The 16,890-nt window shown below is 41.1% G+C and overlaps 1 protein-coding gene across 5 annotated transcripts in view; it reads left to right on the top strand.

Annotated features, from left to right (window-relative positions):
- LOC104117750 (isoamylase 3, chloroplastic) overlaps positions 1 to 16,890 on the top strand; it is an 83,439-nt gene that overhangs the window by 12,387 nt on the left and 54,162 nt on the right. For 4 of the 5 annotated variants that reach the window (XR_011412062.1, XM_070188350.1, XM_070188349.1 and 1 more), the window contains exon 5: positions 11,686 to 11,758. Coding sequence is in view for 4 of the 5 variants with exons in the window: in XM_070188350.1 (XP_070044451.1) it covers positions 11,686 to 11,758 (73 nt within the window). In the remaining variant the exon portion in view is untranslated. Of the gene's footprint in view, positions 1 to 11,685; positions 11,762 to 16,890 lie in introns of all 5 variants that reach the window. The other variant, XM_070188348.1, reaches the window with a different exon arrangement.

Here is a 16,890-nt window from a genome sequence, read left to right as displayed (position 1 = left end):
TGTAGGTGGTGGAACTGGAGCTATAGGTGGTGGAGCTACAACTGGAGTTGTAGGTGGTGGAGCTGGAGTGACTGAATCTCCAAAAGATGAAACTGGTAGTACCTCAGAAATATCTAAGTGATGACCTGAACCTGTGAAGTATGATTGGGTTTCAAAGAAGGTAACATCAGCGGACATAAGGTACCGCTGGAGGTCAGGAGAGTAGCATCGATACCCCTTTTGTGTTCTCGAGAAACCCAGAAATACGCACTTAAAAGCACGAGGAGCTAACTTATCTGTTCCTGGAGTAAGGTTATGGACAAAACAAGTGCTTCCAAAGATACGGGGTGGAAGAGAGAACAAAGGTAAGTAGGGAAACAAGACAGAGAATGGAACTTGGTTCTGGATAGCTTAAGATGGCATACGATTAATAAGATAGCAAGATGTAAGAACGGCATCCCCCCAAAAACGCAACGGAGCATGAGATTGTATGAGTAGGGTACGAGCAGTTTCAATAAGATGTCTATTTTTTCTTTCAGCTACCCCATTTTGTTGAGATGTGTACGGACAAGATGTTTGATGAATAATCCCATGAGATTTCATAAACTGCTGAAATGGGGAAGACAAATACTCTCGGGCATTATCACTACGAAATGTGCGAATAGAAACCCCAAATTGATTTTGAATTTCAGCGTGGAAGGTCTGGAAAATAGAAAACAGCTCAGATCGATTTTTTATCAAAAATATCCAAGTGCACCTGGAATAATCATCAATGAAACTAACAAAGTAGCGGAATCCTAAGGTGGAACTGACCCGACTAGGACCCCAAATATCTGAATGGACTAAAGTAAAAGGTGACTCTGCTCGATTATCAAGACGTCGAGGGAAATGGGAGCGGGTATGCTTACCAAGCTGACATGACTCACACTCTAGAGCTGACAAGTGAGATAAACCAGATACCATTTTCTGAAGTTTTGACAAACTGGGATGTCCCAACCGTTTATGTAATAAATCTGGTGAATCAGTAACAGGACAAGTTGTAGAAGGAAGACAAGATGTGAGTCCATGTGATTTAGCAAGGATAAGGTAATAAAGTCCGTTTGATTCACGCCCGGTACCAATGATCCGCCCCGTACTGCGTTCCTGTATAAAAACATGGTCATCAAGAAATAAAACAGCGCATTTAAGTGATTTGGCTAAGCGACTAACAGCTATGAGATTAAAAGGACTATTGGGAACATAAAGGACTGAATCTAAAGGTAAGGAAGGAAGTGGGCTTGCTTGACCTATTGCAGTTGCCATGGTTTGAGACCCATTGGCCATTGTGACTTTTGGAAGAGATTGAGAATACGAAATAGTAGTGAAAAGAGATTTGTTACCAGAAATATGATCTGATGCACCTGAATCAATGACCCAAAACTCAGAGGATGAAGATTGGGAGAAACAAGTCACGCTATTACCTGTTTGAACAACAGAAGCTATCTCAGACGATGTCTGCTTACATGCTTTATACTGAAGGAACTCAATATACTCTGCTAAAGAAACCATCCGACTATTCAAAGCAGCGGTCCCCATGTCGCTACAATTTGTAGTAGTAGCTGAAGAAATAGCTTGAAAAACACTGTTTACAGCAGGAAAACAGAACACTGTTCTGCGCCGGAACACTGTTCACGCCGGAAACACTGTAGCTCGCCGGAAAATTCCAAAGTTGTCGGAATTTGTTGTAACCAGGATGGATAGACTCGGAATTCCTTTGCGAGCAAGCTGTCCTGAAGAAATATTTTCAAAAAATGGCCAGAAAAGTCACTGTTCACGCCGGAAAAATATAAAAGTGGCCGGAATTTGATTTGAATTAGATGGGTAGGCTCGGAATTTTGAGGAGAACACACTGTCCTGAAGAAGCTTCGCGAAAAAATGGCCGGAAAGTGGCCGGAACCCTCGCCGGAAAAGTTGTTTCCGGCGCGTGGAGGAGCGTGGCGGCTTTTCTGCCGGATAAAATTTCAAGGGGTTGGTAGTCGGAGGGTGATCTACCTGATGGTGGTGTTGGTTTTAGCACAACACCGACAGAAAGTGACTTTCACTTAGACAAGCCTTAGGTCACCGGAAAAATTACACGATGACTAAGTTCTTTCTTCCCGGTTAACGCTGGAATGACGCACAGCGATCTTTTCTCACTAATGCTCTGATACCATGTGAGAAGGCACGGGAGAAAATATGTTATTGATATTGGATGATAAATACAATACAAGAGGTCCCTATTTATAGCTATACACTACAAGGAGATATTACTCCTCTTCCAATGTGGGACAAGACTACACTATACATATCTATAAACTAACAAAAGGTACGGGTCATTACATCCCAGTGTCACACAAAGAATGTAAAGAAAGGTTTGCAATGCTTTCCCAAAAAGAAAATATCAGATTGAGTCATAGAGATTGTTTAATTTACCACCGTCTTTTTATTTTTTGGTAAGGTTACGAACTGTCTATGTCTATTGGGATGGCTAAGAGGCTTGTAATAGATGCTTGTCATTCTGGTCCCTGGAGTATAAATAGAACTATAGCTTTTCGTTCTTGTCTTCTCAAGGGTGTTGAGTGCATACTTCCATTGTGAAGTAACCGGTGTTGTCAATGGCGCGCTTAAAGCGCGCTTAAGCCCTGAAGCGAGGCTCAAAACACGTTGAGCGCTTTGCCTCGCTTTGTGGGCGCTTTAGTGTCGCATCAAAACTCTAAGGTATACTTTTCCTTGCCAATGAGTGTAATCCCGAAAAGGCGACCTTAAACAATTGATATTTCACTTTATCGTGAATTTTTTTTTACAATTTCTTTGTCCATATAATTGTTATTCATGCTTATAATGATTAGTCTTGGACTACATGCATATTTTTACTTTTTCTCCCGTTGCGCCTTTCTTCATTAAAGCCCACGCTTTATTTGCGCTTTGCGCTTAAAGCCTCAACGGACCTTAGAGCTTTTTTGGCTACTTCAGTGCCAAGATGTACCCTAATCTATCTAGTTCCTTAGCCTGAAAATGTTGAAAGGGATATCTCGAGTTATCAATGTCTTTCTATCGCCGTCACTGACAATTTTGTTATATATGGAAATCACCAAAGCAAATAAAAAGATTTTTAGAGAAACACTGAGAGAAGATGAAATGGTTTGCTTCATTGGAGTCATGCCAAACTCTTGGATGCTGGTACTAAACTTACTTTTGTATCAGGATATATTGTGATCGGCGTAATCGGCGGACAAGATCCTGGACATCCGATAACATAGACCCATCCTATTCAAGTGATGAACATGCGAATAACGATGACAACCATAAATGACAACAGATGCCGGATGATAATTGCGCGTACAAGAGAAAGTACAATCATAGTCAAGGCCAAATATATGCTTGTATATTTGGACTAGATGTTCCTTAAACCTACAATAGTTTGGACCAACATTAATCATGTACATCGAATGAAATTCAACAATAGAGTTGGAGAGCTAGTGGAGCAAGCTTAAGTACCACTGCGATTTGAAATAGACCTTTCTAGCATAATCTAATATGATGGATAGCTATGTTGCTCGGACTCTCCGAAAATGTTGCCGGGTGCGTGTCGGATCCTCCAAAAATAGTGTATTTTTGGAGGATCCGACACGGGTGCGGCATTATTTTGGAGAGTCCACGCAACATAGATGGATAGGAGAAGATACTTGTTGATATAGGGATAGAGATAATGGACAAGGGCGACAATGACACGGTGGGCTGAAGATAAATGACAATAAAAATTATAAACAGAATGAGATAACAAAGTGATCAAATACCTTTTCTTAAAGCCATCAAAAGAGATATGGAGGAGACATGTCCATAACAAGTGAAGAGCCTGACTTAGGAAATGTCATCTTAACCTAGTCGGTGGAACTGACGTCGGTGATAAGGCAACAGCAGTGGTGCTGTTGGAAAATATTGTACTGGGAGATACTAATAAGAATGCCAAGAGGTTGCTCAGGTAAGACTTCAGATCATTAAAAGGTTGAGATGCGATGAGGTAGAGGGGTGAAATGAGTGTGGTTATAAAAGGTCACATCAGTTTACAGAATGTAAATGGGCGAAACATATCTTCGTAGAAAAAAATAAGTTATGCACGTAGCATGTAGTTCTAAAGATACAAGAAGGGAATGTAAATTAAATGCATTGAGGTCGCGCAGTTGCGAGACAGTATTGTTGTTTGGAAGTATACAGTAGATATTCCCAAAAGAATTGGTATTGATGGACTGCAATATGTTGGTCCCATAGGTCTTTGTAGATTGGTACTGGTTTAGGCTAGCCATGTTCAGATCCTAGAAGGTACCAAACGCTAGTTGGAAAATTAAACTATCTAGTACTACTAGACCAAATATTTCTGTTACTGGATGTAGTAAGTCAATTCGTGGGCTCGATATATACGCCATTGGGATGTAATTGTACGAAGCTTAAGATATATCAAGAAAGCACCAAGTTTGTAGGGATTGTTGTATGAAGACAAATGAAACTATCAGATGATGCAGAGTGGGCCTAGGTCGGTTCACCAATTGATGGATGATGTAAATTTGGATATTGCCCTAGGTCGGTTCACCAATTGATGGATGATGTAAATTTGGATATTGCTTTTGTTGGTGGGAATCCTGTATCATGTTAAAGTGAGAAGCAGAACATTGTTATTCGATCTAGTGTATTAGTTGAATATCCAGCCCTGACAGTAGCAATGTGTGATCTCATATGGGTAAAACAATTATTTAGAGAATTGAAGTTTGTGGACGTTAAAGAATTGGACTACGTTGTAATAATCCATTTTCTCAAAAGAACTAGTCATTTAAAATGGATTTTCACTTTGTTTCAGAAAAAGTTCTTTCCGATAAAGTGTCACAGAATCAGTTAGCTCAAATGAACAATTAGCAGACATCTTTGCAAAGGCTCTCAAAAGACAGCAAAGACAATACATTTGTAACAACTTGACGCATATGATTTATATGCTCCAACTTGAGAGGGGGAGTGTTGGATATTAATTATCATGAGAACAAAAATTAAAAAATCAAGTTCACTACTACTGCAACAACAACAACAAGCCCAGTGTAATCCCATAAATGGGGTCTAGGGAGAGTAATGTGTACGCAAACCTTACACCTACCTAATAGAGATAGAGAAGTTGTTTCCGATAGACTCTCGGCTCAAGGAACAGTGGAGATGAAGCAACCAAGTAGCAAACAATAGTAACAACAATGTAATATGGTAACGGGCGCGAATGACACAACAACAACAACAACCCAGTGAAATCCCACAAGCGGGGTCTGGGGAGGGTAGCGTGTACGCAGATCTTACCCCTACTACGGAGGAGTAGAGAGGCTATTTTCGATAGACTCTCGGCACAAGAAGAAGGAACGAGACAGTGTAGCAGTGACAACAAAGGAATCTAGAAAGATAACACCAGCAACGTAATAACCAGAAAATAGAGAGAAAAATAATAACACTAAGCAGTAACAATGGCACAGTACTACAAACGCAAAGGAATAATATGGATACAACAAGAGCCACTAACATACTACAGCCTAACCTACAACCCTAATGAAGTACTAAGGACACAACTGGAGCCACTAGCAGCCTAAAACAAAACACTATCATACTAACCTCCTATCTCCTAACTTACAACACTAATGCTCGACCTCCACAACTTCCTATCAAGGGCCATGTCCTCGGAAATCTGCAGCCGCACCATATCCTGCCTGATCATCTCTCCCCAATATTTCTTAGGCCGCCCTCTACCTCTTCTCATACCCGTCAAGGCCAACCGTTCACACCTCTTTACCGGGGCATCCAGGCTTCTCTTCCGCAAGTGCCCGAACCATCTAAGCGTAGCTTCCCGCATCTTGTCTTCCATGGGAGCCACACCCATCTTCACCCGGATATCTTCATTCCTAATCTTATCCAGCATAGTGTGCCCGCACATCCATCTTAGCATCCTCATCTCTGCAACTTTCATCTTCTGGATATGAGAATTCTTCATTGGCCAACACTCTGCACCATCAACATGGCCGGCCTAACCACCACTCGATAGAACTTTCCTTTAAGTTCCGGAGGCACCTTCCTGTCACACAAGACGCCAGACGCTAGCCTCCATGTCATCCACCCCACCCCTACGGTGCGTGACATCCTCGTCAATCTCCCCATCCCCCTGGATAACCGATCCCAAGTACTTGAAGCTCCCTTTCTTGGGGATGACTTGAGAGGCAAGCCTCACGTCCATGTCCGCTTCTCCCGACACGCCGAACTTGCACTCCACGTATTCTGTCTAAGTCCTACTCAGCTTGAAACCTTTAGACTCAAGGGTCCGTCTCCAAACCTCCAACCTCTCGTTAACAATGCCTTGCGTCTCATCAATCAGAACTATATTATCAGCGAATAACATACACCATGGCACTTCCCCTTGAATATGGTGTGTCAGTGCGTGCATCGCCAGAGCAAATAAGAACGGGCTGAGCGCAGATCCTTGGTGTAACCCTATAACAACCGGTAAATGCTCCCAGTCGCCCCCTACTGTCCTAACCCGAGTCTTTGCTCCATCGTACATGTCCTTAATCACCATAATATAAGCCACCAAAATACCTTTCACCTGCAGGCATCTCTAAAGAACTTCCCTAGGGAACTTGTCATATGTTTTTTCTAGGTCAATAAACACCATGTGCAAATCCTTCTTCCTTTCCCTGTACAGTTCAACCAACCTCTGAATAAGATAGATAGCTTCCGTGGTAGAACGACCAGGCGTGAACCCAAACTGGTTATCGGATATCGACACCAGCCTCCTCACCCTCACTCCCACTATCCTCTCCTACACTTTCATGGTATGACTTAGTAACTTGATGCCTCTATAGTTGTTACAGTTCTGGATATCGCATTTGTTCTTGTATAGCGGTATCATCGTACTCCACCTCCATTCTTCTGGCATCTCCTTCGTCCTGAAAATAACATAAAACAACCCAGTTAGCCACCCACATACCTCCAAAATTCTACTGGAATTTCGTCTGGCCCGGTCGCTATGCCCCGCTTATCTTACGCATAGCCCTACAACCTCCTCGACCTTAATGCGCCTACAATAGCTAAAATCTCGGTGACTCTCAGAGTGTTCCAATTCTCCTAGCACAATGTCTCTGTCCCCTTCGTCATTCAGCAGCTTATGAAAGTACGTCTGCCACCTCCGCTTAATCTGAGCGTCTTCCATCAACACTCGGCCTTCCTCGTCCTTGATGCACCTCACTTGGTCTAGATCACGAGCCGCCCTCTCTCTCCCTTTGGCCAGCGGAACAACTTCTTGTCCCCGCCTTTGTCCCCCAGCTCTTCGTACATGCGACCAAACGCTGCATTCTTAGCTTCCGTGACCGCTAACTTCGCCACCTTCTTAGCTTCCTTATAACTTTCTCTGTTCGCGCGAATGGCACATCATGTAATAATAAAGAACCATGAATAAGAAAATACTAAAATAATCCCAGTACTACGGGTAAGATTGTGCCCATATGAAACCTCATACTTGTAAGGATTAGAAACAGAGTGAGACTTTTCAAAAGATGAACAATAGGAGGAATACTTACCTGCTTGACAGTCAACCCATAGGATTTCCACTATATTTAAAACAAATAGCAGACTTATAATAATGTTCAACTGCTAACTTTGCAACCGTTTCTTAGGCTGGTTGTACTCCATGTTCACAACAATAAGAGTTAAGAAAGAAAAATTAGGAATTGTTATATATCTTAACATGAGCCTGGTGTCACAGCTAAGGCACTTACCGTCTCAAGGCACAACAAAGTCAAGAAAGATTGCCCCCAATTAGGACTAAAACACAAGATTCTTTATTCCTACAAAAAGAAAAACTAACTAAACCCGGTTCAAGCAAAAACCCTTGGAAAAGAACCGCGACACAAAGAAAAACCAAGGCGGAAGTGTTACACTACCTATAAAAAAACATAAAAGACATATTTTTGGTTTTTTAATTTTTTTTGATTTTTTTTTCTTATTTTTACGTTAATCCTTCAAGGAAATTGTCTAGGAGATCCATCGTCGGAAAAAGTCTAAATCTTTTTTTAAAAGAATGACGAAAAACACACAAAGATAAGAGGAAAATAAATACACTACACATATTTACATCCCCCACCCCACACTATAAATTGTGGAATGTCCCCATGACACACAAATAAAAGGCATGAAGTAAAGGAAACTCCCCTGAATTTTTTTCGTTTTCGATAACTTATGAACTAACCCCTAATTCTGAATTTATTCCTCGTTTTCGCTTCTTGGGATTCTTTATCGAGCTTATTAGGCCCAATTCGTCTGAGGATATCTGCAAGACCCGCTCTTTTCTTTCTTTCTTGGCCTCATTTTGAGCGGTGAATTGTTCTTTCAGGATGATCCTCAACTTGTTCCTGCATTCTTCTACAGGATCACTCTGTGCATCTGCCTGTAAATTCCCAAAAATAAAATCCACATTTTCAATATTAGAATAAGAAAGCAAAGAAAAAATGTCATGAGAATATTCCTCCAAGATGTCAAAGACGATTTGTTTCTCATTATTTTCTAGTATAACCTGTAAATGTGGAAAGGTGGATGGGGGTTGGAACTCTTCTTTTATTGCTTCACAATCAACCAAAACCTCATCTTCAATCATCTTAATTGAATCAGAGTCTTCTTGCAGAGTGGAAAGTTATCTCTGTAAATGCTCACCATCTTGGGTAGGCTCATTCTCACAGGGTATCTCCTCCATATATTCACCATCACAATGCAATGAGCTTTCTGAATGTATACTTACTATTTGACTCAATTGTTGTTTTAGGTTCTTAATGGCTTCATCATTTTGTATAAGTCTTTCTTCCACATTATTCATGAACTTATACATAAGCTTTTCTAAACGGCCATTTTCCTCTTGAGGTGGTTGTCTCATTTCACTTTCATTCCAGTCATAACCAGGGTACCCGTTCCATCCAGAGTTAAGATTGTGCCCATATGAAACCTCATACTTGTAAGGACTTGAAACAGAGTGCAACTTTTCAAAAGATGAACAGTATGAGGAATACTTACCTGTTTGACAGTCAACCCATAGATGATTTTCACTATATTTAAAACAAATAGCAGACTTATGATAATGTTCAACTGCTAACTCTGCAACCGTTTCTTAGGCTGGTTGTACTCCATCTTCACAGCAATAAGAGTTAATATTAGGAATATTTTCTTCAAGCTTTCTCCCAAGCATTTGTCAAGTAATACAAAAGAAATCTTGAAGACAAGTTGATTAAAAAAAATAAAAAAATAAAAGCTAATTCCTGAATTAACACCAAAAACTATTTAGAACACTATTGATTGCCAATCCCCGACAGTGGCGCCAAAATTTGACGAGCGCAAAACCGACGTGTAAAACTGAAGCTCGCTAGTCAAAAATAGTATAGTAAAATATGTCTACACGAGCGCAAAACCGACGTGTAAAACTGAAGCTCGCTAGTCAAAAATAGTATAGTAAAATATCGTCTACACAGGGATTGGATTTAAACAACGTTCGAGTAATTTCTGGCTTATTTGCTTTTCAAGCTGAGTAACACTTTGATTTGGAGTGATTAACAACTATGATTAATGAACTAAACTAGATTACGACTAAGTAGACTTGATCACAGGGAATGAGAGAGTTGCTCTAAACGGGTTGCTATCAATGTGAGAAATAAGGGCTATGACACGATATGTACAAGATAGTCATTCGAGATTTAACTCTGTTTAAATTCACTTCTAATGTTCTAATGATTCTCACGAATTTACTCGATGATTAGTTTAAATGTAAGGTCAAGATTCCTCTCTCGATTAAATCTGAACTCTACGAGATAAACTAATATGAAGCACTATGAAGATATACAAGAACACGTTAATGGACTAGTGTTTAGGAAAACGTCATTCGAATATTCTCCTAACTTGGTTTAATCAACAATTCAAAAAGCTCTCTCGATTATTTACAAGAATCACTAAATCAAACCAAATAAAATAATGTAAAGATAATCACCAAAATATTCATTTTTCATTAAATAAGCCGGTAAATAAAGTTGCAAACAATTCAAAGCTCTATTAACGAATTCATGCAATTAAACTAGAGTTAAATTCTCAAATATCAATCAAAACACCATATCCGTCAAAACCCTAAGGAAGAACTACTCCATAGATATGGAAAAATTCATCACAAAGAAGTTTAAGAACATAGAAAACATCAAAGACAACTTTACAATACAAGCTCCGGTTTTGCGCTGATTGTTGGCAAGAGAAGTGATGAAATCTTGTGTATTCAAGCTGTAGTAGCTCTCAAAAACTCTCCTAGGTCGAATCCCCTTAAAAAATTGTGTTTAAAGTGTATTTATACCGAGTATGAGCGGCCCTGAACCAAAATAATCTCTCTGAGCCGAATTGGGATAACTGGGCAAAATATTTCACTGGTTCGCTGCCTAGCGCAACACACTGCACGTCGTGTTATTGGGACTTATCCGTAAGGTTCAATTAAAGTGAAATTTTGCTGCCTGACAACAAAGGAATTGGCAGCCACCTCATAGCTCACGTCATCCCTCACTTTGTGTCAATGGCCAACTTCAAAAACTTAAAGTTTTTTTGCCTTATGCTGCAAAATTGCACAGCCACTAGGTGCCACATTTCGGCTAGCACGACGTGGCAGCCTTATTTCATTTTTGAATTTGTTTTTTCATTTTTTCTTATGTATGCTCGGTCCTCGGCACTCGAACTCGATCCTGGCTTAATCCTTGAACTTCTACTCAGACTTCGAAGTCCTATTTTACTTAGTTTTGCTCCAAAGACTCGTCTTAGCTCAAAATCACGGCCTACACAACATAAAACACGTAATGAGTATAAATTATCCATATTTTAGCTCAAACACAATTAAATTGTAGCAAATAATAGGTGCAAAGTAGCCAAAAACCCATATTTCTGGCCTACCATCAGATTTAAAAATATCTAGTGCATACTTCATTTGTGAAATTACAGTATCATATCTTGCTGGCACGACCCTATTGCCAAGTAAGTATTTTAGATACTTGAATACTTAATCTGAAAGTGACCATGTTTCTTTAACTGAATGAATAATGACTCTGTCATCTACATATATCACTAGAGAAAAATAAATGTTTCCTTTTACTAATTTCCCCTTGTAATTATACCAAGGAGGGGGGGGGGGGGAGCATTACAGCAAGTGTGAAGCAACTTATAGACATTGTAAACAATATGTACAACACTTCCATCTTAGAGATGGAGGACCGTGTGTATCAGAATAAATATGTTTTTGGACATTCTCTTTAAAATTCAAAGTGGATATTCCTGTACGAGTCTCAACTTAGAAGCATGTTAATGTAGTGCTGTTGTGTTTTCTGGTGAAGCCAGCGTGATATTTTCTTATGTAGTAGTTGACATCGTATCACCTTGAGATTCCATTATGCATTTACTGTGTAATAAATGTCCAAATGACGTGTTACACTTAGGATAAAGTATCATACACTTGCAAAAACAGTTAACTAGTTTGAAACTACCCGTTCAAGCATCTTGCCAAGGCAAAAACTATATGCCCTGGAGGGGTCATACTCAAATTTTCTCTTCTCATATGTATATCTGCTTAAAGCATGCCGAGCTAATGTACTTCTTTGGAATGCCTGACAGTGATGGAATGATTGAATTAGCGCTGGACCCACAGAAGAATCGCACGGTGAACATATGGCACATATGCATTAAGGTAGTAACTTAACTGTTTTATGTACCTTCATTACATATTCACTCAGTCACCATCGAAGATTACATTCTGGCCTGTGATAGCGTAGTTTAGTCACATCAAGTTTTTGTCCACTTTCTACTCCCTTGTTGTTATCTTGGTAACTTGCTCCCTATTTTGGGCAGTGTCAAATGATTGATCTCTTTGTTTGATTAGTATTCTAATGGGTCCATAGTTTCAATGACTTCTGAACTTTCACGAAATTATTTGGCCATGATAATTTGGGTATGATTTTATTTTCTTGTGTGAGAATGCACAGGAGAAAAATCTATTTTTTAACAATGATACAATGTGTCCTATATATAATACATATTATACCCCTACTACATATGGGACAAGGACATATTCTACTCCTACTACATATGGGACTAGGACATTCTATTCCTACTCATATGTGACTAGGACTATTTACGCATAACTATCTAATACTCCCCCTCAAGCCGGTGCATGCAAATCATATGTATCGAGCTTGTTACATATGTAACTAATACGAGTACCAGTAAGGGACTTGGTGAAAATATCTGCAAGCTGATCATACAAGGCCACTAGACTCCCCCTGAGCAACAAAACCAGGTGGTTGCTGATAAACACAAGTTGGCCAAAATGTCGTCGGAAAAATTTGAAAATGGTGAGACTAAGCCAAATTCCACACTACAAAATAGGTTCTAAAATACTACTAGAAATCAGAAACTTTTCTCGAAATAACTGTTCATGCCGGAAAATTACTATTCATGCCGGAAAAAATAAAAGTTGTGAGAATTTGATGTAATTTATATGGGTAGGCTTGGAATCACTGGACGAGTAAGTTGTCTTGAAAAAGTTTTGTCAAAAAGTGGCAGGAATGGCTCACACACGCCGGAAAAGTTATTGTAGCTCGCTGGAAAATTCCAAATTCTCGAAATTTGTAGGAAATTGTACTGGTGGACTCAGAATCACCACATGAAACAACTGTGCTAAAGAAAATTTTGAAACATCTGGCTGGAAAGTGCTACACGCACCGGCGCATGTGTCAGACGCGCTCGCCGGAACCCTAGTTTTGGAGGCGCGTGAGGGACTTTCTGCCAGAGCGATTGACTGGGGTTTTGTCGCCTGACTTTTCCGAACAAGATGGTAGTGTTGGTTTTCGCACAAGACTTACCGATAAAGAGATAATGCAAATCATTCTTGAGTCGTCAATCGGAAAGACGCATGGTGACTGACTTTTCTGTTCTGAAGGGACTGGGATTTGTGGGGTTTGGTCGCACAAGGGTTTCAGATCTGATGGTGGTACTGGTATATGCACAGTACCACTGTAGCAGGGATGAACTCTGAGAACAAGACGAAGTTGTCGGAAAATTGCACGGCGATGAGATCTTTCTTCCCAGATGTCGCTGGAATGACGCACATCGATAGTTTTCTCACTGAAGCTCTGATACCATGTGAAAATGCACGGGAGAAAAATCTATTTTTTAAAAATGATACAATGAGCCCTATATATAATACTCCCTCTGTTTCAATTTATGTGAACCCATTTGACTGGGCACGGAATTTAAGAAAAGAGAGAAGAGAAAAGACTTTTGAACTTGTGGTGTAAAATGAGGCACATATATTTTGTGTGGCTATAAATCATTGCATAAAGGTAAATTGTTTCCAAATAAGGAAAGAGGTCATTCTTTTTGGCACGGACTAAAAAGGAAATACGTTCACATAAATTGAAACGGAGGGAGTACATATTATACTCCTACTACATATGGGATTAGGGCATATTCTACTCCTACTACATATGGGACTGGGATTATTTACAGATAACTATCTAACATCTTGTAGTTATTTTATTCTCTTGGATTAACTTTCAAATTAAATCAATGTCAAATCTAATCTGAAGAGTTGTTATGTTGTCCTAGAAAGTCAAATAGCCTCGCATATATTTGGAGGGTGAATGGTACTGCGCTTTGACCTTGACCTGACAGGTTTTCCACGTATTATATTCTTTGTCAACCATTCCAACTTTTACTGAGAAGATCCCAGCTTAGGAAATCACAGACACTTGTCATGACCCGCCACATCATCATGCCATGTAGGTGCCACTTGGCGTATATTTTTGCCATATGGAAAGCTTACATAGGAAAGAGGCTAGAACTTGTAGGAAAGTTCTAGAGAAATATAGAGGTGTCTCTAGGAAGCCCCTAGAACCCTATGGATTTGCTAGAAAAGTTCTTGGAAGATTCTAGCTATGTAGAAAATTCTAGAGAGGGGTCATACTTGTAAATAATAAGGGACTTGTGTAATAATTATTATCTAATCACTAGCCCCTAGGAGACTAGTATATAATGGAGGCCATTCATTTGTAATTCACCAAGCAAAACAATCAAGTTATCTCTCAATTCTCCTGTGTTCGAATATTCCCTTAGCGATCATTAGTGTAGTAAGGCTGACTTGGCATAGCAAGAACGTAAGCAAGTTGTCAAGTGTCACACGTGCGCTTAGTTGAATACTAAGGATGTGACAACGTGGTATCAGAGCGAAGGTTGCAACTAAGGGAATGACGAACGACGGAGAAATTAACGCTGCCAACACCCAAGCCAACGTCATCCAGGATGCTGCTGACAAGAACGACCGTAACAAAAAGAGGAATGCCACCAACAAGAGCCAGGGGGTGCTGCCCGAGGTTGTGCCAAAAGAGGGGCTTACATCCCAAGAACCATCTGCTGCTGAGGCGAGCGAGGATGAAGTGGAGGTCCTGCCGGAGGACATCTCGCTCTGTAAAGAGTAGGTGATGAAGATAAACGCGGGGATAAACGCCGTGGAGATATTTGACCAATGCTTGGGGAAGGTGGAAGGCACCCTTACCGTTCTTAAGGGGCACGCTCTTGAAGAGATTGAGAGTATCCGAAATGACTTGGAAGGACGTACACAGACTGATATGGACCTAAGGCAAACCATCACTGCCTTAGAGTGCAGACTCATGGAGGCTTTGAGTACTATCGATGCTATGAAGGCAAAGATAGAATCACTCGATGAGCATATCGATGCTGGCGTGACCGAGGCTGCCAGCAATGTTGTGGTGACGAGAGAGGCCAAGATTGAGGCTCCCAAACCCCCGGTGTTCAAAGGTGTTCGTGATTCACAAGAAGTGGAGAATTTCCTTTGGCACTTGGAGAACTACTTCAGGCACAACAAAGTGAGGGACGACGAGGCCAAGATTAACACTGGTACCTCTCAGAGATCGTCGCGCTGTGGTGACGTCGAAAGTGTGCTGACATGGAGAAGAGGCTATGCAAAATTGAGTCGTGGGAGCAGTTCAAGAAGGAGTTGAAGAAGCAATTCTACCCGATGAATGTGGTGTACGAGGCTAGGCGGAAGCTAAGGGAGATCCGACAGACGACCGCATTTCGAGAGTATATGCGCGAGTTCACTACCTTAATGCTGCAAATCATGTCATTGTTCGAGGAAGATTCCCTCTTCTACTTCATGGATGGGTTGCAAAATTGGGTAAAGCAGGAGTTAAGAAGGCATCAAGTAGCAAACATGGACGAGGCCATAGAGGTAGCTGAGTCACTCGTTGACTTCAAGATGGAGCCTGCCAAGTCCAAAGAAGACAATGCCGAGAGAGTTAGGGGAGGTCATGACAAAGACAACTGGAAATATATAGCCGAGGTATACAAGGGCAATGGCAAGGGGCCGTCCCATAACGGACAGGGGTCCAAGAGAAACGGCAAGGGGCCGGAAAACGGTAGCGAGTACGTGCCTAAGGGAGGGTGCTACTTCTGTAAAGGATCACATCGGGCAAGTGAATGCCCAGAGTTGGGGAAGCTTGCAACAATAACTTTGCTCAGGCACATAAGGGTGATACATGAGAAACCGCCTGCATTGGGGGGATGCGCTTGGAATCTAAGCCGAAAGTAGAGGATTCCAAAGCCTATCTTTGCGCCATACACATGGAGCGTGATGGTAGCAAGAGAAGTTGGGCGGACATAGTTGAAGAGGATGGCAAGTTAGAAAGTGATGGCACGCTATCGGACTTAGACGAAGCACCAAGCAGAGGGGTCAAGTTTGCCAGTAAAGCTGTGACCACGGAGGGCAGCCAAATAGGGAGTGGAAGCATGTACCTGATGCTTGAGAAGATGCTAGACTTGGTTGGGTCATGGGGAGATTCATGCCAATAGCAAGGAGAGGCATCCGATGGGCGGAGGATCGAAGCCATCATTGCTAGCCATCCAAAGTACAAACGGGGCAAGAAGAAATGTGACCAGTACCTTGTGTCATGGGAAGGCGAACCGCTCCATAGGGCATCATGGCTAAAGGACAAAAATCTCTGGTGACGCCAAGGCGAGGTGCGCACGTACGTGTCGATACTTTGTGTCGAGGGCGGCACAAAATTGGGTGGGGGAGAGTGTCATGACCCGCCACATCATCATGCCACGTAGGTGCCACTTGGCGTATATGTTTTCCATATGGAAAGCTTACATAGGCAAGAGGATAGAACTTGTAGGAAAGTTCTAGAGAAATATAGAGGTTTCCCTAGGAAGACCCTAGAACACTATGGATTTGCTAGGAAAGTCCTTTGAAGATTCTAGCTATGCAGAGAATTCTAGAGAGGGGTCTTACTTGTAAATAATAAGGGACTTCTGTAATAATTATTATTTAATCACTAGCCCCTTGGAGACTAGTATATAAAGGGGCCATTCATTTGTAATTCACCAAGCAAAACAATCAAGTTCTCTCCGATACAAAAGCTTTCTTTGGCAATTTTTCTGTGTTCTAACATTCCCGTAGCGATCTTTAGTGTAGTAAGGATGACTTGGCATAGCAAGAACATGAGCAAGTTGTGCAAAATCGTGAGCAAGTTGTCAAGTGTCGCACGTGCGCTTAGTTGAAAACTAAGGACGTGACACACTACTCAAACTTTCTTTCCATGCTGGAGGAAAGTTCACTTCAGATAGATGAAAAGGAGTTGCAGATCTTGCTAATATGAAAAGATTAATTAGAAGGGAACAAGTTAAGGTGAAAGAGAAGTAATGTAAACTATCAGGATAACTGCAAAGTTATCTACTCGTGTCACCATCTCATCCATTTCTCTTGCGCCTTTTTTGTACACAACTTTGCTCCTTACCACA

Source organism: Nicotiana tomentosiformis, chromosome 11 (assembly GCF_000390325.3).
Source record: "Nicotiana tomentosiformis chromosome 11, ASM39032v3, whole genome shotgun sequence".
Taxonomy (NCBI): Eukaryota; Viridiplantae; Streptophyta; class Magnoliopsida; order Solanales; family Solanaceae; genus Nicotiana; species Nicotiana tomentosiformis.
Note: the sequence above shows the minus strand (reverse complement) of the source record. Positions and strands in the feature narration are given on the sequence as shown.